Below are 23,602 nucleotides of genomic sequence, written 5' to 3' on the forward strand. Positions count from 1 at the left end.
TATCTAGAAGATAGATTTAATTTTTTTTTATGGTATGCGTATGTGCAAAATGTTTCGATTCCATGTTTACATCTTTCAATATGACTGCTGTCGTAGATACACTTCTGAGAGACATGAGTCTACCGAAACGACTTTCTCGAGCGAAACCTCGAAGCGAACTTGCAACACGGAGCAGGCATATCGACCTAATGGCGAGACTACCAGCCAAGGGGCCGTTTCACCTATCGGCGCCGATGGAAGCTTGCTCAAGCGCTCATACGAGAGTGAGACGATCAGCTCCAACAGACGGCAACATCAGCAACAAGATTTCTCATCCGTCGTGGACAGCGGCGAGTTTAGTAGCGAGCTTAGGGATCTTAGGAGGGTACCGCGTGTCGACGATGGGGGTATTATCGGGGCGGAGAACGTGATTGACGTTAGGGGTATCGTAGATCCGAGCAACGGCGAGGTCCTGACGGTGGGCGAGGCGATTCGGCTCAGGATCCTCGACGTTAGGAATGGTAGGATCGTGACATCGAGCGACGGCAGAACGAGCGTGTCGATCGAGGAGGCCGCGCGCGACGGTATCATCGACATCGTTTTGGCCAATCGGCTATTAGGTCCATGCGGGGTGAAATCCGAGGAGGGCCGTCGGGTGTCCCTACTCGAGGCGATTCAACGGGAACTCTGCGACGCTGAACGAGCGGACATCGCGGATCGAGTTAAGGTAACGACAACACGCGACGACAACGGCGCCGGTAGCGGTGCCGTCGCGGGGGTTAGCGTTGTCGATGCGATGAGGCAAGGTTTGTTGGACCCGGCCACGGGCGAGGTCGTCGCCGAAAATGGCGAACGGATCTCAATTGAGGAGGCGTACTCGCGCGGCTATCTTACAAAGGTGGACGTGACTGTTAGGGTGAGTCGCAACGCTGTCGCGTTATCGGATGCGATATCGCAAGGTCTCGTGGACGACCGATCCGGCCGCGTCGTCGACAGGGTTACCGGTGAGTCCTATCCGTTGGATGAGGCGATCGACAAAGGTATTATAGATTCAAAGATGAGAGAGATTGTGGACACACGGAACGATACTAAAGTGACGGTGGCTGAAGCCATGAAGCGCGGTTTAGTGAACGCCAAGAGCGGTAGATATATGCACGGATTATCGATGGAGAAGCTGCCGTTTAAGGAAGCTCGTCGTCGGCAGTTGATTATTAAGCCGATGACGCTCAAGGATTGTTGCGATTTAGAAATCATTGATGACAAGGGCAAGGTCGTCAGTCCAGCCCATCGCAGCAAATTGACGATACTAGAGGCTATATCCCGAGGCGTTTTAGACTCGGAGAATGTTAAATCTATAGTAGATACTCGAACAGGTGAAATGATCACGCTCGCGGATGCCTTAGCCAACGGTATAATCAAAGTCGAAGGTACATATCGCGATATGCTAAAAGCTGAAGAACTGTCTGTCCCTCAGGCCGTCGAGAAAGGCCTGATTACGTCGGTGACACAAAAAACTATCTTTGACATCGACGGCTTTAAAGATCCGGTTTCTGGCGAATACATTAGTCTGAATGCGGCCTTGCTGAAGGGCCTGATTAGCTCAAAATCTGGCGGTACTTTTATTATTGATCTGAAAACTAGGAAAACAGTTTCGTTGAGTGAGGCGGAAGAGCAGGGATACATTAGACCGGAAGTGCTAGAAATGCTGAATCGTGGCATCGGCATCATCGAGAATGGACGCGAAGTGAGCGTTTTAGAAGCCGTCCTGCTCGGACTGCTTGATCCAAAGTCTGGTCAATTACTGGATCCGCGTAGTAAGAGAATAGTTCCTCTGGAGGAGGCAATCAAACGTGGACTTATCACTCCCGATGGTGCCGCATTACTCACCAGTATGTTGAATATTGCGGTCACTACTCAAACTGTGACAAAGACCATTAGGAAGTATGTGACGACGCTGCATACCGGCGAAGTTGTTACGAGGGATTATAAGATAAGTTATGAAGAAGCATTAAACAGCGGATTGATTGACGAAGATAGAAATGAGTTTAGAGATCCTGATTCGGAAATGACGATGTCTATTGAAGATGCTATTGAACAGAGCTTGCTCGGTAGTGATGTTCATGAACGTGTTGTGCACTCATCTCGAGAACACATTTCAGATTCAGCACATACGACTTTTGAAAGCACTGTAACGACAAATATTGATGACACATCTAGAAGAAGCGAATCACTGCCTAGAGCAGTTGGAACGGTTACTACTATCATTACCAAAGAGATAGCTCCACGAGCATCTTCCACGCCGAGGAAGGAATCGTCTTCCGTTATGATGACGATCGCATCATCACCTGCAATTGATTCTGTTTCTTTTGTGACGGATTCACTCGCGTCTAAGATTGGAAAAACAACATCACCTACGACAGTTAATGAGGCATCCAAATCTCAGATATCCGAGATAACATCAAAAACATCTTTTTTTGAGGAAACACATATAGCAAGTCATACAGGTGCTTCTAAATTACCATTATCTGATGAGAAACAAGATATGGAAACAGAAGTAATCGCTTCAACTACACCAACTACAAGTCACAAATCGGTGATCATGAAATTTATAGAGAGCGAACGTGCTTTTACCGATAAACAGGTGTTTGAATTACCCACGGATGGTTGGACACTCGCCGAAGCTATTGACAGAAAATTATTTGATCCTGCAACAGGTCTTTTTATAATTCCGGGCACTGATAGATTAGTTTCCTTTGAAGAATGCATTAAGCTACAAATCATCAATTCAAATTCTGGTTTTGTTATCGATCCCAACAATGGAAGAAAGGTATCCCTGGTACGAAGTTTGGAAAAAAATATTTTGGACTCTACGGGTCACTATAGTTACCCGCAAAAAATTTCCATGAGAGAAGCGATCGCGAATGGATTGATTATATTGAAAGACGAATTGAGTGCCGACAATGAGAATGCTAATCAAAGGCTTTTGCAAATCACGAGAGTTTCGGGTCAACCTGACATAGTAGAGTTGACGTATATTGGCGATCTTTCTCAGCAAACAGAAATAAAGATCAGCGATGAGATCTCCATGCCAGATCCGGTACAGGTCACTCAGGGAGTAATTTACGATCCAGGAACGGCTTTGGTGATCTCCACGAAAACCGGCAAATCTGCGAATCTTTTGGCTGCGGTCTCCGAAGGAACGATATCATCTACTGCTGTAATTGTCAAGGATCCAATAACAGGTAAAGATATTAGCATGGCGGATGCTGTTAATCGTGGTATTCTTGACATGAACACGCGCGAATACAAAATCGACGGTGGCAGGAAGATATCGCTACTCGATGCGACAAAGTTTGAGGTAGTATCCGTTCTTGGCGCTCCTCTTGCGGCCACCGCGGCTGCTATAGAAGCGGTGCAGAAAACGATGGTTAAAGATCCAGTAACCGGTAAGAAAATACCAAGAGAAGTCGCTATTGAACGTGGTATCATTCCAATGCATGACAACGCAACTTCGCCGATTATTGAATTTACAAGTGGTACACCTGATAATGAAACTGAAAAAGTTGTTGCGCAAGTTACAATACACGATGAGCCTCAACAATTTTATGTACCGAAGAAAGATAGTAAGAGCGCAGCATTTATTGACTCGTCAACATCCATCAATGATGTTCCAGATGGCGAGAGTCTGGGCACAAAAACCAGAGCGCGAGTGACAGTCGAACCGAGATATCAGGTTACAATTGGCAAAGCGAGAACTATATCTCAGAGTCCTGAGCAGGAAGCGAAGCCTATTGTTCTCCAAAAGATGCGAAAGAAGATAGTGAAGGTCAAAGAGGCAGTGCAAAGTGGTCTCATTGATGTAGAAACGGCGGATACCTTTGCGAAGAAAATGTGCGACGAGAAAGGAGAACCGATTACCCTTTTGGAGGCTATCCGTCACAATCGAATAAACGCCAATCAGGGACAGATTGTGGATCCTCAAAGAGGCGACGTGCTCACCATTAAACAAGCCGTCGATCGCGGAATCTTGGATCCGGAGAACGCACACATACTAGTGCCATTGGCGAAGAGTCTGTCCGTGCATAGTTTGTATACACAAGGATTGCTAGATCCTTTGGAAGGTAAAATTGTTCATCCGGAAACCGGTGCGCATCTTACTCTCAACGAAGCTATAGTATGTGAAATAGTAGATCCTTTATCCAACTTAATGTTTACCGTCGACGGTCGTACAGAAACATTGCAATCTGCTATTGCGAACGATACCATTGACGCAGATAGATTGTTGGTAAAGACACAAGGCGGTAGCGTGAATCTACTTAAAGCGATAGAAAATAAGGTATTCGAGTTGAAGGAACCAATCGAATCTTCCGATATACCACCGGCAGGGATGACATTCCCTGTCGCTTTAAAACGTGGATTGATAGATACGAGCAAAAAAGAAGTTCGTCATCCGATTACTGGGGAACATCTACCATTGGAAGATGCTATAAAAGGAGATTTTATCATGGCGTTACCTTATCCAATGGCTCCTGACAGTATAGAAATAACAAAAGCTCTGGAATCAGGATTGATCGATAGGGATAACGCTATATTTTTCCATCCTACTACAGGAACTCCAATTCCCATCGTCGAGGCTGTTGAATCTGGTCTGCTCATCATCAAACCGCCGGTCCACGGTGAGAACACGATAGCTGCTATTACCGAGACGATTACATCGTATCACACTATTACGACCAAAACTGTCGAACTTTTGCCAGGTTATGCGCTGAAGAGTGCAGTGGAGGTGCAAGATATCAACACCGGAAATATTATTACTATCGGAGAAGCTCGACAAAGAGGTATTATTAAGGACGAATCGATAAGCAAGGAGGAATTTACAACGAAAGATATTAAAATGTCCTTTGATCACGCGGTAGAAAAAGGATTCGTCGATATAAAGGAAGGTATTTATACTGATCCTTGCACCGGCACTACAATGTCTATCGCTAAAGCTGTCGAGAAAGGAATTCTTGATACCTCATCTAGCAAGAATGAATCTGTATCACCTAGAAAATCCAATAACAGTTTAACCGTGTTAGAGGCAGTCGAGCAGATTTACGATGAAGAAACCGGAATGTTTAAAGATCCTGAGACAAATGAATCTTACAACTTGAGAGAAGCAATGGAAGCGGGTCTAATCGAATCCGATTCTGTGCTTTATAATGTGAAAACCAAAGAAACTATCACTACTAAAGAAGCAGTCGAGAAAGGTCTACTCGATCCCGCCACTGGAAAAATGGAGACTGTACGAGATCAAAAGAATCGTCCGATCAGCATAGCGGAAGCTACAAAAATCGGTCTTTTGGCAGTCATCGCCGCACCGATTTTGGCTGGAAAAACAGTAGTCGACGCAATTTCAAGTCAAAAGTCTAAGGAAACAAAACCAAGTGTACCCGTGACGGCGAAATCATCCATTGCATCTACAGCAAAGAAGGAACCACATACAGAAATTATTTCGACACAAATTCAAATTAGCCAGAGACTTCCTCATACTGACTCACATGAAGGGCCCAATGACGCGTCTATCTCGGAAGAAAGTAAGAAATCAAATGTGACAATGACACAAGAACATTCATCGACACAGAGAAACGAATCTTTGTACACGGAAGAGATCGAAATTGTAGATATGGAAATAGAAGATGATAGTAAATTAACGACAATTACAGACGAAGAAACGCCTAAGCAAGATTCGATAACTATTACGAAAGAATTGACATCTCAGGTTCTCGCGAAATTTGGAGTATTTGATCCAGGGAGAGAAAAGTTTTTGGATCCAGAGACAGGCACCGTAATTTCCTTCAACGATTTAGTTTTGAATCTAAAAGTTTTCGATGTTGATCGGGTGCTTGTCAAGGATCTGTCTTCCAAGATGGACTCGTATGTGAAATTGCGTGAGGCGATTAGCAGGCCTCTCATAGACCGAAATGTCGCTTATATGGTTGATCCGAAGACTGGTAAGAAGATACCGTTCTTTGAGGCAGTACGCTTGGGATGGATTAAAGAGGAATTAGAGGACGAAGCAGAAAAAGAAAAACTTACAGAATCGCCTTTGAGCTTACAGGAAGCTATTGATATTGGTATATGTAATCCCATTACGGGGACTATCCAAGATCCTAAATCGGGACAAGCGTTGTCTATGAGCCGAGCAATCGACGTGGGGCTCATCGATCCTGAATTGCTTAGTGTGAGAAATCCGGTTACCGAAGAAATCATGCCGCTATCGGAAGCATTGGAAACCGAATCTTTTGATCTTCCTAAAGACGTTATTATAAATATGGAAAGTAAAACAGAAATTGACATCGTCACATTCGCGTTCTTGCAAGGTCTGATTGTGCCCACTTCTCGTAAACCGATCTCGCTGGAAGCCATTATCAGGAAAGGTCTTTATGATACTGAAATAGGTAAAATTCAGGATCCTTTTACTAAACAACGGATTGACATCCAAGAAGGTGTTCGTAGAGGCATTATCGACTCTTTTATCACTGAAATCGAGGACACAAAGGCCGGTTCGTCCGTTTCATTGGACGATGCGCTGACGATGAATCTGATTCTCAGCACAGGTCGTTTATGCGACACGAGAGCAGGAGAACTTTTACCATTAGATGTAGCGCTTAATAAAAGTTTAATTATTACTACACCGTTTGTGCTTTCATTGATCGATGCAATCATTCAAGAGTACTATTCGCCAAAAACTGGCCTTGTTTTGAATCCCATGACAGGCGAGAATTTAACACTGAAGGAGGCGTTGGCTATCGGTTATGTAAACGGCTCCACGACAGTGATAAAAGACGATAGGAAAGATGAAGTTATTTCTCTTAACGAAGCAGAGGAATGTAAGCTGATAGACTTAGTAAGAGGAACATTGATCTATCCACATTCCATGACATTGGACATTGCTTTTGAAAAAGGATATATCTTAAGTACTGTGAAACCATGGACGTTGCAAGAAGCTTTAGCTCTTCAAGTTTACGATCCGAAGACCGGCAGTTTTAACATTGACGATAATAATTATACTTTAGAGGAGATGATCGAAAAGGGTTTTATTAGTAAGGACAGTCCGTCGATCAAGGATCCGAGAAATAACGATATCATATCTCTGGGTGATGCTATCAAATACGGCTTTGTCAACGCGAGGACTGGCATAGCTGTCGATCCGTGCACTAGCGTACCTATTTCATTAACTGACGCATTAGATCGCGGCTTAATCGTGCCAGCGAAACGCAAAATATCCTTACCAGACGCAGTCTTTAAAGGTTTATATGATCCAAAAACTGGACAATTCACAGTACCTGACACGCAAGAGAAGCTTCCTACCGATCGCGCAATTAAGATGGGTGTGATAGACACGACAACTGCGATCGTACGGGATTCCAATGGTGATGTGATGACATTTAATAAGGCTATTAAGAGCTCAGTAGTCGACCCCAAATCTGGAACAGTCAGTCATGCCAGAGGACCGCCCATAGACTTCCAGGAAGCGTTGGAACGCGGTCTACTTCTTGAAACGAGAAGACCTATGAGTTTCAGCGAGGCTATTTCGAAGGGTATTCTTGACGAGAAAACTAATAAATTCTTAGATCCGCAGACGGGAATTTATTTAACAATATTGGAAGCCGTTCAGAAGAATCTAATAGATGCTGATTCGGTTACAGTCAAAGATACGAGATCCAGCATTTGGAAAACTATGACGTTGATGGAAGCTATAAATATGGGTTACGTAGATGGCACTACCGGTTATCTCAAAGATCCTAGCAAAAGTAATAGGAATATATCTCTAAGAGATGCCTTTGAATCCGGCATCATTGTTGATAGCAAAGCCGCCGTGTCCCTACAACGTACCATCCACCAAGGATTGTACGACGATAACACAGGCAAAATCACCGATCCCAACACGGGACGAACCGTAACGCTACATGAAGCAATGAGGAAATGTATTATTAGCCCCACGTTGCCGTGTTATTGGGACAAACGTGGCAGACGGTTATTATCGTTGGCGGAGACGTGTCGCGCTGGCGTGATCGACCGACGCACCGGTATGTTTAAAGAACTAGGCACCAGTGGTTTGATCTCGTTATCAGTCGCGTTACAACTCGGTCTTATCGTCGACATCGAGAGTATGGGATTCGGTCTTTATGAGGCGTTATTGATGAACATGTACGATGTCTCATCGGGCAAGTTTGTGCATCCAACTAGCAATCGCAAGCTAACACTGGCCGAATCGTGTCAAATGGATCTGATAAATCCGTTGACGTCGATTGTCAAATGTACTCAATCTAACAAATACATCCCGTTAGCTGAGGCGATTTCCGCCGGCATCATCGACGACATTCGCGGTATGTATATCATTCGTGAGTTAGACAAAGCGATTAATCTGCAAGAAGCGAGGAAGAAGGGCTTCATTGTTACATCGAAGATGTCTCTATCGATCGAGGAAATAGTCAATTGTCGTCTTTATCGCGGAGAGAGCGGCAAGTTCGCTGATCCTGTCGCCAACGAGTATCACGATTTACTTCAAGCAATCAATTGTGGCCTCGTAGATCCAGATACTACTGCTTTGAAGGATGCGACGACTGGACAAATTAAATCACTGTTGGCAGGAATTGAGGATGGGACGGTTGACGTGCCTCGAGGGAGAATATTAGATCCTAAGACAATGCGCGCCTTCAATATCGATGTTGCCTTAGAAAGAGGTTTATTAGTGACAATCGATAAATCTCTGGCACAACAGATGGCACATCGATCACCTTTGGAAGTTTCCAAAGCCGGACCTGGCGATAGAAGCGTCAAAGACTGCAGTCTAGAAGAAGCGATCAATTTTGAACTGATTGATCCGAATACATCGGTTGTGAGAGACCCCAGAACCGGTCGATTTGTGACGACGATGAAAGCAATAGCGGATGGTATCGTGGATCCATCCGTTAAAGGCACGATCGAATTGAACGGAAGCAAAAGAGAACCGCGTTTTGTGCGTTTTGGTGACGTCACTGTATTCGTTAGGGAACCTCTCGCTTTCGAGGAAGCGATCGAGAAAGAGTATCTGTCGTTGGAATCAGGCAAATTCATGGATCCGATCTCGAATGAGCAATTGACCCTGAAGAAGGCGGTCAGCCTCGGTATCATAGATTCGGATTCGGCGCTAATCAAAGACTCGCAGAAAAAAAAACTAGTAAAATTGCCGGAAGCCTTCCGCAAAGGCATGATGGACGCAGAGAAGGGTAACGTATTGGACACGGCCACATCCAAATTGCACAGTTTGTCTAAAGCCCTGGAGACCGGCCTGTTGATCACTCCGAAAAACGACGTTTCGTTTATCGAAGCGCTGCAGTTTGGTCTTTACAATCCGACGACAGGCGGTTTTCACGATCCGTTCGTTGTCACTTCCGTGTTAGATCGCAGACGTTTCACTCTGGCAGATGCAATCGAGTCGGGTTTGATCGATCCGTCCACCACTGTGATTAAAGATCCTTTTACGGGTAATATCGAGAGTTTGTTAGAAGCGGTGAATAATGGGAAGGTAGATTCCGTGGGAGGCAGGTTAGTCGAGGACACGGATGGCAAGAGTATCGACTTCGTGAAGGCCTTGGAGCGGGGTTATATACTCGCCGCTGAAGCCAGGGTAAGTAGGATCACAAGCAGAATGTCTTTTACACACTTCGCGTCTCCCGCATCGATTGACTTTTTTTGTCCCCTTTGTTCGTTTTATTTTACTTACTGTTTTCTAAACATTTTCTCTTACCTGAGTTTTACGTTGCTACTCTGTTTCCACTCATGGTTCTCTAACAGCTTCCTAAAAGTTGGATGTGATCATTACTTATATTGTCACACGAATCGACATTACATTTTACTATCATGCGATTTTTTCCGTTATAGTCTCATCTTTGCCTGAGATTTTAACGTGAATCTTATCATTATTCACAAGGAGAGACGCTTGCATTAGCGCATGGTGGTCTCGCATAGCTCTTACCACCTTTAATAGTCTTCATTCTTGACTCGCATGACACTTTTTTTTTACATTTTGATCAACAATTGAGGAAATTGATACGTGCATGGGAATATAGATAAGAATCATTTTCATTTTAGTCTCGCCTTTTTCTCTCTCTATTCTACAGAGAAATCACTCCGTGCATCCTTTTATCGGAATGCTCGCTCCCAACGTTTTTATCTTGCATTATCAGTCCGTTTCCTCATCACATAAATATCATACTCACACCTTCGTGCTTAGCTTAATGTGGGTTTAGTAAAGGTTCGGCCATCATCATGAACAACATTAATCGGACATACGTATATATTTCTTTGAAGAACTCGCGATTATATAATCGGCGATTGGCAGGTCATCGAACGATATATCGTACATCGCATCATATCAACAATCTCCTTCACCACGCAGAATATCATTAATCCCAAGCCAAGTTTGGTCGCATCAACAACGCTAATCTCTTTTTAATACATTATAAGTAGCATTAATCTATAATTTTATCGTTAGTCTATAATTTTATTATTATTAATATTAATTTAATAATTTTAACTCTGATGCTCTTATTTTATTTTACGATAAAAACATTGATCGTCTTATACAATATATGTATAAATACGATATATGTATATATATATACATAATCGAAAAAAATTTTTTTGAAAAAATACAGTTATTACATATTTAATAAATTGGATTATATATATTTAATCATTTTGATCCAATTCAGAGAAACTAATAATCTTCCTTAATTGGAAAAAAAAAAATTCATTTGCTAAGTATACTAATGCAACATGCATGTATGGAATCAAAATCTGTGAATTGGTATTTTGTTTCACTTTTCATTCAAAATTAACATTTGTTTACAAGGAAAAAAGGATTTAAGAAAAAGTTCAATCGCTTACATATAATCATTAATCATGTCGTTGCTATTTGTTTTTCATTAAAATAAAAACGACAGACGATTACAGCAAATAAATGGAATTGTTGAATAAAAAACAGAATTGAATTGAATTGATATTGAATCAGAATTTAAAAATTGAGTAATTCCATAATGTAAAAGAAATAAATATTCCACAAATAAGAAATATAAGGAAATAGTAATGATAATGATACGATAACTATCGATTTGGATATTATGTCATCTTTATATATATCATTTCTGTCGTAATTTTAAATAACGTGAAACGCTTAATGGTAATTAAGATCAACAGAATAATTAGAAATATCGCAGCAATATTAACAATAATTACATAATAATTACATAAGATTATGATTATCATGATTACATAAATATTATAATTACACAATAAATATCAAAAATCTCTTTAATAAATAAATTTTTATAGAAGATAATGGCCAAAGTTGGTTTTATTTATCGTTTTGCAAAAAATTCATACGATTAACATAAAATAATATTAATAGATGTATAATATCTTGTTTCAGTTTTGTCAATTTACTTGTTAATTGCGTTTAATTCACTAATTAGTTTTTAATATCTATCTGTTCAGAGTTACGATATATATTTATTAATATACATTTAAATGTTTTTTCCTTTTTTTCAGGTATGATTATGTTTACTTATCACGAACCTATGTTTTCGCTAGCATGAGTTTTAGCGGAAGTTTCTCCACGTTGTACATTACTGTATCATACATTATACGCATTATATTACGCAGTACCATCATGTTATTCCATCATTGTGCGTTTTAATTTATTTGCTTGTTGGAATCTATTTTATATTACGTGACTTCATACTGTTATCGTTTATGCTTCAAACTGCATATGAGAAAAGACCGATACGTAAGATATGCAGTTCTTGCAGATAAATTAAAGCTACCATTTACCAATATAATGTATTTTACCTGTACGTTAAAAGGTGTGCCTGTGTTTGCATGCGTGAGATATGTCGTAAGCTTACCTACGTTTCTCTTAATCTTTTAATTAATACGACAAGCTATCGTCATTGGTGAGATGACGATAATTTTTATGATTTATCTTAGTGTTCTTTTTACATTAGATATAAAAAAATGGCGAATTGCATGAATATAGATCGAAATGAATCGTTTCCATTTGACTTCATTTTAGCAAGCGGTGAAAGAAAAATATAAGCTCTGTGACGAAAGCTTGACTAAGCTTTTACAATGGATCTCCGAAGTTGAAGACAAGTTGGCGAATCAAGATACCGTGAAGGAAAATATAGAAGAGTTGAGAAAGCAGATAATTAACATGAAAGTAAGTAGAATTCATAACAATCAGACATCTGTAAATGCTTGTTTAAAGATTTAGATACTTTAATGTGGAATGTAATGTTATTTACAGGATATTAAAGAAGATCTTGAGTCGCACAATCGGCCCGTATCATCGTGTCTAGATCAGATTCGACAAGTCGTCTTGACTGGCAGCAACGTGTTGTCAAGCGATGAAGTGTCTACGTTGGAGAAGAATGGTCGATCTCTCAAAACCCGATTTGACAAAGCGGTAGATCGCACTGATAAATTAGTGAAACGTCTCACTGGTGCTAGAGACGAATTGAAAAAATTCAAGTTTGTATTGCTCTAATGTAATTACCGATTAATCGAGTAGTTTCCGAATTTAATTGATTTTTTCTTTCACAGGAACGAGCTGACGACATTTTCAATTTGGTTGGACAAAACCAGATGTATTCTGGAGGATAAGGAACGTTCCTTGTCCGATCTGAATAAACTGAGCAGTAATACAGATACGACTCGCGATTTCATTAGTGATGTTATTGCTCATCAAGCAGATCTGAGATTCATCACAATGGCGGCACAAAAATTTGTTGACGAGAGTAAAGAATATCTTCAAGTTCTCAATGATTTCAGGACTAGTTTACCGCAAAGATTGCCACACAAGGAGCCCACAGCTAGCCAAGATTCGCCAGTACGAGCCGAAGTATCCAGCGCGACAGCTCAGTACAAAGATCTATTGTCTCGAGCAAATCTTCTGTCAGATAGATTATCGGGCGTAGGTGGCAAACAGAGAGATTATCACGATTCTCTGGATAAAGCTAGAACATGGTTGCGGGAAGTCGAACCAAAAGTGCATAGAGTTATCTCCGAGCCTGTCGCCGCCGAACCGAAACAAGTAGAGGACCAACTGAGCAAAACGAAGGCGTTGAACAACGAATTCCTCGCTAATGAGCGTTTGGTCGATAATGCTAAACACAGCGTGGAGGCTCTGCTGAATTCTCTGGAAGGTCAATTGACGATCAAGGAGGCTAACGACCTCGAAGAACCGGTGAAAGCGTTAGAAGATAAGTACAAACAACTCAGTAATGCTTTGGCTGAGAAATGTCAAGAACTTGACACGGCGCTAGTGAGAAGTCAAGGAGTGCAAGATGCATTAGATAGTCTGGTTGCGTGGCTGAATAACATTGAAAGTCAATTTAAGTACGTATAAATACAATTATCATTTCTGAAATTTATCAATCAATAATTTAATTTATCCTTATATTTTCACGCAAATTGTATTGCACAGATCGCTTCAACGTCCGGCAAGTTTGCAGAAGGAACGCTTAGAAGAGCAGCAAAGAGAACAACGATTACTTCAGGCGGACTTAGACAGCCACCGCTTGAGTGTAGAAACTATCACGAGAAACGCCCAGGATCTTCTTTTGAATTCCAGCAACGTTCGCATCGCCAAACGTATCGAGAGCAAGTTAAAAGATGTACAAAGCAGATTTGAGAAACTAATGGACAAGTCTTTGAGACGCGGTGAATTTCTAGATGAAATAGCGCAAGCTCTAAACGAATTTCTCGTGGATGTATCCAAGTTTGAGAGTTGGTACGCGCACATGATGGAAGTTCTCGACTCGAGAGATCTGGGAAAGCTCGATATGTCGGAGTATGAGGCCAAGATGGCTCGATTGATAGATATGCGGGAAGATCATCGCGGAAACTTTGAAGATCTCATACGTAACGGAAAGAATTTGATCTCTAAAAAGGATATAACTGAGGCTGGAGCGATTAGAGACAAGATCAAGGCGCTCGAGTCTCAATGGAAAGAATTGAACAATTTGCTCGATGAAAAACAACGATTATGCAAGTCACGGGCAGAGCAACATACGGCATATGAGAAACTGCGGGATCAGGTACTCGAATGGCTCACCCGTACGGAGAATAAAGTGCAAGGACTCGAACCGGTTGCCGTTGATTTAGACAAATTAAAAATGCAACAGGAGGAGTTGAAACCCATTCAAAAAGAATATCGTGACTACGGCAACACTGTCGATAAAATCAATGATCTCGGCATTGCTTATGACAGTTTGATGAAAGAACGCGGCGAAAGTCCGACGCGTCGACGTGGCAGTACTAGCCCGACAAAGAGACCAGGTATTATCATTTGTATTTGCTAAGATCATTATATTTGTTTGATTGCATAGATATACTTTTTGATCATGACCATTATCATGCCTGTAACTGGTTAGGTTACATATTGGACTCTTTGCGAGCCAACTGATACCATCAGTTTGTGCAATTTTTATCAGTTATAGCAATTCTAGCTTATATACCTTTCACATTGCATCTTTTCCAGCACGCGAGCATTGCCATTTACGTTATGTTTGATCGTTTTTTTCTGTAATTTTTTTTGTAGTACTGCGAATGTCGCAGGACGGTCGCTCGCCGTCACCTACTAAATCCTACGCAGTTCAAAGTCCGGTCTCTCCAGGTGGTAGCAGTGGATTCAGCAGTCGCCGTTCGAGTCAAGATGGTTTCCATTTGGAAGAATTATCGCCGGTTCAACAGCAACTTTCAGAAATTAATCACAGATATGGATTACTTGGCGTCAGACTGTCAGATCGCCAAACAGAATTGGATAATATTAAAGAAGAATTGAAGAAACATTTGGACCATTTGAAAGTGCTCTCCCAATTCTTAGACAAGGTAATTATATTTATTTTTAAATGATGTTATATTTTTTATCATAGTCTGCACGCAGTAACATTTAAAAATATTTTTAACAGATTCAGCGACAGTTGCCTAAAGAAAGCATGCCTGCCACTAAAGACGATGCGGACAAAATAATCAAGCAGATAAAGATTCTCGTCGAAGAGATGTATGAGAAACAGTCTCTATTAGACAGTACTCGAACGCAAGTGCGTGATTTAGTCAGACGCAAAAAAGGAGCAGAGGGTGTAGATAGATTGAACGACGAGATGGAAGATGTTGTTAGTCAATGGAAATCGATCTCGGATAAATGCAAGGATAGAATTAAATTCTTGGAAGACATTAAAGACTTTTACGACACGTATGAGAATCTTGATTCTTGGCTCGGCGCTAAGGAACGTATGTTGAGCGCTTTAGGACCCATTTCGGCCGATCCTCGTATGGCCGCGAGCCAAATGCAGCAAGTGCAAGTCTTGCGAGAAGAATTCAGAACTCAGCAGCCGCAATCGGATCATCTCGTACAAATCGGAGAAAGCATTCTCGTTACGATATCCATAGATTCTCCGGACGGACAGAAAATAAATGCGCGATTACAGAGCATTCGGCAAAGATGGGCGGATCAAATGAGAAGATTGGACGAAAGAGCTCAGAGTTTAGGAAACGCTGCTGATACCAGTCGCGAATTTGACGCCAGTCTTAACCGACTACGGAATGCTTTGCAAGGAATTTCAGACAACTTGGATGAATTGACTCTCGAAAAGGACCCTGAAGAACAGCTTCGTAAAATCGAAAATCTAGAGAGACAATTGGAAGGTCAAAGACCGTTATTAGCGGATGTGGAGATGGCCGGTGCGCAATTGTGCGAAGTTTTGAGTGATCCAGCATCGAAATCTGAGATTCAAGGAAAACTCGCCACAGTTGGCAAGATGTATAACAACTTACAGAAGAAGTTAGATCACAGGAAAGCTGAAATCGAAGGTAATCTCCGAGATGGAAGACAATTTGAGGCTTCCTGCAGCAGAACTCTCGGATGGCTCGCGGACGAACTTGGCAACATGTCTGAAAAATTACTGGTATCTGCCGACCGAGAGATTCTGCAGCAACAACTTGATCATCACGAAGTATGTATAAATATTCATGAAATATTTTGTATTTTTTTTCTCAATTTATGTACAGTTTATATTTTTGACTTTATTTTTTATTATTATTAAAACAAAATTAAAATATTACTTTTTTAGCCTGTGTATCGAAATGTGATGGGCAAAGAACATGAAGTCATAATGTTGCTGAACAAAGGACGCGATATACTTGCAAGATCGCAGAAAGCTGAAAATCGCTCTCTTCAGCGCGACTTGGATAAGATGCAGTCGCAGTGGGATCGTTTAAAGAAGGATACCGTCGAAAGACACACTAGATTGCAGACTTGCGCAGAGCATTGTAAAAAATATTACAAAGCCCAAGATGTGTTTCTTCCATGGCTTCGACAGGCCGAAGACAAATTGGACAGTTTAATTCCTACTTCCTTCAGGCGCAAGGACATTGAAAAGCAGCTGAAAGAATTATCATCATTCAGGAACGAAGTATGGAAACATTCAGGAGAATTCGAGAATAACAAAATGCTTGGCGAGACATTCGTTAGTGCTTGCGATATTGATAAACAAAATGTGAAGAATGAACTTAGTGCTATGAAAACCAGATGGGATAAATTAAATAATGGTACATATGGCTCATTATTTTATATCGTAGTTTATTATGATTTAGAATATATTTTAGTATTATAATTTAATAATTTTTTTGTGTAGACTTGCTGTCTAGGACACAGTCTTTGGAAGATACCGCACGTCACTTAATGGACTTTAATGAAAATTTGCGCGATTTGCAGCATAGTTTACAACGTTGTGAAGATAAATTAGCTTCACATGATGCTCTTGGTGGAGCGGCTAAGGATCCGAAACTTCTCGATAGAATAAAGGTAATGCGAGTTTGTTGAATATAACAGCTTTCTTATGAGAATATCTTATAAAACAAAAAAAAAAGAGATATTTGCGGTCAATGCAAAATATATATTAATTATATTAATTATATATCTTTTTTAGAATTTACGAGAAGAGACAACGAACTTGAAGAAACCTTTGCAATGCGTGAGACAACAGGCCAACGATCTCGTGAATAAAGCCGGCGAACAAGGTGTTGATGCGACACATTTACAAGACGAAATTGATAACGTTACCGATCGTATCAATGACTTGCAAGCAAAATTGGATGACAGATGCAACGAGTTGCAAAGCGCAGCGACGGCGGTCGCACAATTCAATGATCAGGCAAAATCGATCAGTCAATATCTGTCCGCTCTCGAGAAAGATTTAGATTCCATGAAAGCACCCGGTAGGGAAATTAAGATTGTACGAGGCCAATTGGAAGATACTGCCAAAATCATCAGCAAAATTAATAAACTATACGAAGAAATCGGCGATCTGCAGAATCGCGGCGAACGGTTGGTCGATTACGGTTTCGCTGCCGACGCTGTAGCAACTAGAGATCAGGTGGACGGATTTAAACGACAAATTGGCAAGCTGGATGAGCGTGCGCGTACTAGAGAAGATGAACTCACTTCCACTTTGAACAAATTACAAGAATTTTATCAATTGCACGCCGATGTTATAGAAGGTATCAGTGATGCGAACGAACAATTCAAAAAGTTCAAACCTGTTGGATCCGAAGTGGACTCGATTAAAGTTCAGCAGGAGGACTTCCGGGCTCTTAAAGTCAAGAAGATCGAGCCACTGGCGCATGCTGTTGAAGAATGTAACGCGCTCGGTCAAGGTCTAATACAAACTGCAGGACGAGATGTCAATACCAGCAATATCGAGAAGGATGTTGACAAAATGAATGAAAGATGGAATGATTTGAAAGACAGGGTAAGCATTCAATCTATATTTAGATCTGTATCAATATTTATGCAAGAATTAATCGAAATAGATATTGTTTTATTGTTTAATTTATATAAATATCATTTTTTAGCTAAACGAGCGGGATCGTAAATTGGATGTTGGATTACTGCAATCAGGCAAATTCCAAGAAGCTTTGGATGGTCTAGAAAAATGGTTAACCGATACGGAAGAAATGGTTTCGAATCAAAAACCACCATCCTCAGATTACAAGGTCGTGAAAGCGCAGCTGCAGGAACAGAAATTCCTACGAAAGATGTTGCTAGATCGTCAAAATTCTATGTCATCTTTGTACAACATGGGACGGGAGGTAGCCGCCGATGCTGACTCGAAGGAGCGTAAAGCCATTGAGAAACAATTGAACAATCTAATAGGTAGATTCGATAATCTGACGGAAAGTGCTGCGGAGAGAATGGATGCTCTTGAGCAAGCTATGGCAGTGGCAAAACGGTTCCAAGATAAATTGGTACCGCTTGCCATTTGGTTAGATAAGACGGAAAAGAAAGTGAAGGATATGGAATTGGTTCCTACTGATGAAGAGAAAATACAGCAACGTATCAACGAGCATGACATACTTCATGAGGACATTATATCTAAGACACCTGATTTCAGCGAACTCACAGAGATAGCAAGTCAATTAATGTCGCTTGTGGGCGAAGACGAAGCTACTACATTAGCCGATAAACTTCAGGACGCAGCAGATAGATATGCCGCTCTAGTCGAACGATCAGAGGCTCTCGGCAGTTTGCTGCAACGTTCGAGACAGGGTTTGCGTCATCTGGTTCTTACCTACCAAGATCTACAAGGGTGGATGGAGAACATGGAGATCCGATTGTCAAAATATCGCATTTTGGCTGTACACACAGAGAAACTCTTGCAACAAATGGAAGATCTCGCGGATCTCACAGAAGAGGTTTCGACGCGGCAAACGGAGGTTGATAGCACCTTGGATTCCGGTCTGGAATTGATGAAACATATCTCGAGCGACGAGGCGCTTCAACTGAAGGACAAGTTGGACTCTTTGCAACGACGATTTAACGATCTTGTTACGCGTGGCTCGGATCTTTTGAAACATGCCCAAGAGTCCTTACCGCTGGTGCAACAATTCCACGATAATCACAATCGATTGATGGATTGGATGCAAGGCGCGGAATCCGCTTTGCAGGCGGCTGAACCTCGCGAGGAGGAGATTATTCGACTCGAAATGGAAATATCAGAGTACAGACCCGTTTTGGACAAGATCAATGCAGTGGGTCCTCAACTGTGCCAAATGTCACCAGGAGAAGGTGCCGCAACTATCGAGGGTCTTGTAACCAGAGACAACAGACGATTTGACGCGATCGCTGAACAAATTCAAAGGAAAGCAGAGAGAATTCAGTTGAGCAAGCAGCGGTCTTTGGAAGTAATTGGCGACATTGACGATTTGCTCGATTGGTTTAGAGAAGTAGATAATCAACTTCGAGAGGCCGAGCCACCTAGCAGCGAGTCAGAGATTATTAGAGTACAACTGAAGGAACATAAAGCACTGAACGACGATATATCCAGTCAAAAGGGTAGAGTTCGAGATGTCATATCGATGGCGAAAAAGGTAATACGTGAGAATGCTCAACATGAAGATACATCTACAATCAGAGACAAGATGGAGGATTTACGAGAAACAATGGAGATTGTATCGAGCCTATCGACAGACAGATTGGGAGCTTTGGAACAAGCTCTACCGTTAGCTGAGCATCTTCGCGACACCCATGCTGGTCTAGTCAGTTGGCTGGAAGAGGCTGAACAACAAGTCGCTATGTTACCCATGCCCGCTTTGCGGCCTGATTTGATAGTTGCGCAGCAGGACAAGAACGAGCTTCTCATGCAAAGCATCAACGAGCACAAACCCCTAGTGGAGAAACTTAACAAGACTGGCGAAGCTCTCATTAAATTGTGCAATGAAGAGGAAGGGATGAAGGTACAGGACATTCTGGAAAACGACAACGCCCGCTACGCGGCATTGAGAGCCGAGCTGAGAGGTCGGCAACAGACGCTGGAACAGGCGCTACAGGAATCCTCGCAGTTTTCCGATAAACTGGAGGGTATGCTGCGCGCGCTGTCTTCCACCGCCGATCAAGTGAACGGTGCTGAACCTGTTAGCGCTCATCCAGCTCGTCTGCGCGATCAGATGGAGGAGAATGCGGCTTTGGCAGACGACCTCGCTCAGCGATCCGAAGCTTACGCAGCCGTCAAGAAAGCGGCCGATGATGTGATTAGCAAAGCTGGCAACAGGGCCGATCCAGCAGTGAAGGATATCAAACGTAAACTGGAGAAACTCAACAAATTATGGGCCGACGTACAGAAAGCTACAACCGATCGCGGTCTTACTTTGGACGATACTCTGGCCATCGCCGAAAAGTTTTGGGCCGAGCTGAATGGGGTTATGGCCACCCTGAGAGAACTGCAAGATGCACTTGCTGGACAAGCACCACCAGCTGCTCAACCGGCTGCCATCGAACAACAGCAAGTGGCGTTGCAGGAAATCAGGCAAGAGATCGACCAGACCAAGCCGGACGTTGAACAAGTCAGAGCATCGGGACACGAATTGATGGGCTTGTGCGGCGAGCCGGATAAACCTGAAGTACGAAAGCACATTGAAGATTTAGATCAGGCTTGGGACAATGTCACCGCTCTGTATGCCAGACGTGAAGAGAATTTGATCGATGCTATGGAGAAGGCGATGGAGTTCCACGAGACGCTGCAGAATCTGTTAGAGTTCTTGAAAGAGGCCGAGGTTAGATTCGAAAACATGGGCCCGCTCGGCAGTGACATCGACGAGGTGAAGAAGCAAATTAAGCAGCTGGCTAACTTTAAGGCCGAAGTGGATCCGCATATGGTGAAGGTCGAGGCGTTGAACAGGTAAAAATTAATTTTTAATTGAAGATTACATTTAGATATTAATAACGTTACAAAGAGTTCAGTGCACAGCATTGTCCCCTTTGTGCAACTCCCGTCCGAGAGTTATTTGCGATGAGACCTTTAAAAAAAACGTTAATTCTAATCCCGACTTTTGTTTTTCTCTGCGCCGGTTCCCGAACATAGGAGTCTGACAAGGCAAGTCAATCTCTCTTTGTGTTGTCGCTGGTAGTTAGAGCATGGCTTCATGTTGTTCTCAACGTGTCTACTTCGTTCCGTTTAGTTTAATAATCTTGCAGTCCTTAACACAATTTATGTTACATATTTAATTGGATCCTTCCCTTATTTATGTTATTCCAAGGTAAATTCCTCAGCCGCATGTAGCAGGTGAATCGAGTGATCAATTATATGAGAATTCTTAGATGATAATACAATTTATATTTTTGACAGAAATAATGTGGAAGCGGCATTGATTAATGTTTAGTTGATATTAATTCCTCCGGTAGTTAAACTTATTGAAATTTTTATACCCGTCTTTCCTGTAGATAATGTGGTGTTCAATGTTGTGTGATTCGAGCGTATACAGCAACATATATTATACATGTTGCTGTATATAATCAAGAAATATATTATATTGCGATACATTTTTTTCTAACATTATCGTCCTTTTTAGACAAGCGGCCGAATTAACGGAAAGAACCTCTTCCGAACAAGCAGCAGCCATCAAGGAACCGCTCGGTGACGTGAACAAGCGGTGGGATGGATTATTGAGAGGTTTGGTGGAGAGGCAACGATTACTGGAGAACGCATTATTGCGACTCGGCCAATTCCAGCACGCTTTGGATGAGTTGTTGGTATGGATCGAAAAAACCGACACAACTTTAGATAATCTCAGGCCGGTAGCAGGCGACCCGCAAGTGATCGAGGTTGAGCTGGCCAAGTTGAAAGTCTTAGTTAATGACATACAGGCTCATCAGACCAGCGTTGACACTCTGAATGACGCTGGACGTCAATTAATCGAGGATGGCAAAGGTACTGCGGAAGCATCCACTACGGCAGACAAGTTACGCACGCTGAATCGCCGTTGGCGAGATTTATTGCAACGCGCCGCTGATCGCCAACGAGAATTGGAGGATGCTTTACGAGAGGCGCAATCCTTTACCACCGAGATACAGGATCTACTATCGTGGCTGGGCGATGTTGATAGCATGATAGTAGCTTCCAAACCCGTTGGTGGATTACCCGAGACGGCATCCGAACAACTGGAGCGTTTCATGGAAGTATACAACGAGTTGGAGCAAAACCGTCCGAAAGTCGAGACGGTATTGCAACAGGGACAAGAGTACCTAAAGAAAGCGGATACGACCAGCGCCGGTGGATTAAACCACAATTTGCGAACGTTGAAACAGAAATGGGATAACGTGCTTGCCCGCGCCAGCGACAAGAAGATAAAATTGGAAATTGCCCTAAAGGAAGCCACTGAGTTCCACGACGCGTTACAAGCCTTTGTCGATTGGTTGACCAACGCTGAAAAGATTTTGACAAACCTCAAACCCGTCTCGAGAGTCATGGAGACTATACTTCAACAAATCGAGGAACATAAAGCGTTCCAGAAGGATGTTGGCGTTCATCGCGAGACCATGTTGAATCTTGACAAAAAGGGCACTCATCTCAAATACTTTTCTCAAAAACAGGATGTGATTCTTATAAGGAACTTGCTCGTCAGCGTGCAACACAGATGGGAACGTGTGGTCTCTAAGTCGGCCGAAAGAACAAGGGCTTTGGATCATGGTTATAAGGAAGCTAGAGAGTTCCATGACAGTTGGTCAAACTTGATGTATTGGTTAGATGAAACCGAGAAGACATTGGACGAAGTTGCTACTGACGGACTTAGCGGCAACGATCCGGATAAGATTAAATCGCGCCTCAACAGACACCGTGAGATACAAAAGGCGTTGAGTGCTAAGCAAAATACATACGATACCACTATGAAGAATGGCAAAACGTTGAAGGATAAAGCACCGAAAACCGACGAGCCTGCTTTGAGGGAACTTTTGAACGAGTTGAAGAACAAGTGGACCACGGTCTGTGGTAAATGCGTGGATCGACAGAGGAAATTGGAAGAGGCTCTGCTATTCTCCGGACAGTTCAAGGACGCGATTCAAGCACTGCTGGAATGGCTGAGCAAGACTGAGAAATATTTAGCTAGCACCGGACCGCTACACGGCGATCTCGACACGGTGACCAATTTAATGGAGCAGCATAAAGTCTTTGAGAGAGATCTGGAATCTCGTGCCTCGCAAATGGAGTCTGTTATCAAGACTGGTCGTGAGTTAGAATCTAAGGCCTCCATTGAGGATGCATCGATGATTCGATCGCAGTTGTCTGAATTGAACAGTCTTTGGGATAGAGTGACCAGTCTCTCGTCGAAGAAGTCCTTGCAACTGGAAGAAGCTCTCAGGGAGGCTGAACGACTTCACAAAGCCGTGCACGTATTGTTAGAATGGTTGAGCGATGCAGAGATGAAGTTGCGATTCGCTGGACCACTGCCGGAGGATGAGCAAGAGAGCAGAAATCAGCTGATGGAACACCAGAGATTCCTCCGCGAGTTACAATCTAAAGAAATTGAGAAGGACCATACATTAGAATTGGCTCATATTATTCTCGGAAAAGCGCATCCCGATGGTGCCGCCGTTATCAAACACTGGATTACGATTATTCAATCTAGGTGGGAAGAAGTGGCGACATGGGCCTACCAAAGGAATCAAAGACTGGAGAACCATATGCAGGGACTGCAAGTTTGTATTATGTTATATAATATAAAATATATTATATTTTATCTTGTGTAGGAAATATTGATA

General features: G+C 42.3%; 1 protein-coding gene across 49 annotated transcripts in view; it reads left to right on the forward strand.

The window, feature by feature from the left end:
- Positions 1 to 23,602, forward strand: part of Shot (dystonin-like protein short stop) — a 104,689-nt gene that overhangs the window by 66,981 nt on the left and 14,106 nt on the right. For 38 of the 49 annotated variants that reach the window (XR_011447483.1, XM_070303348.1, XM_070303351.1 and 35 more), the window contains 13 exons: positions 97 to 9,634; positions 12,080 to 12,226; positions 12,314 to 12,537; positions 12,610 to 13,404; positions 13,493 to 14,346; positions 14,609 to 14,898; positions 14,979 to 16,022; positions 16,140 to 16,617; positions 16,704 to 16,873; positions 16,998 to 17,819; positions 17,923 to 20,744; positions 20,928 to 20,939; positions 21,415 to 23,539. Coding sequence is in view for 48 of the 49 variants with exons in the window: in XM_070303348.1 (XP_070159449.1) it covers positions 97 to 9,634; positions 12,080 to 12,226; positions 12,314 to 12,537; positions 12,610 to 13,404; positions 13,493 to 14,346; positions 14,609 to 14,898; positions 14,979 to 16,022; positions 16,140 to 16,617; positions 16,704 to 16,873; positions 16,998 to 17,819; positions 17,923 to 20,744; positions 20,928 to 20,939; positions 21,415 to 23,539 (19,321 nt within the window). In the remaining variant the exon portion in view is untranslated. The remainder of the gene's footprint in view (positions 1 to 96; positions 9,635 to 12,079; positions 12,227 to 12,313; positions 12,538 to 12,609; positions 13,405 to 13,492; positions 14,347 to 14,608; positions 14,899 to 14,978; positions 16,023 to 16,139; positions 16,618 to 16,703; positions 16,874 to 16,997; positions 17,820 to 17,922; positions 20,745 to 20,927; positions 20,940 to 21,414; positions 23,540 to 23,602) is intronic. The other 11 variants (XM_070303379.1, XM_070303381.1, XM_070303378.1 and 8 more) reach the window with 3 other exon arrangements.

The sequence above is a fragment of the Polyergus mexicanus genome, unplaced genomic scaffold, assembly GCF_030449975.1.
Source record: "Polyergus mexicanus isolate NDT 795.1 unplaced genomic scaffold, iyPolMexi1.0 SCAF_10, whole genome shotgun sequence".
Lineage (NCBI taxonomy): Eukaryota > Metazoa > Arthropoda > Insecta > Hymenoptera > Formicidae > Polyergus > Polyergus mexicanus.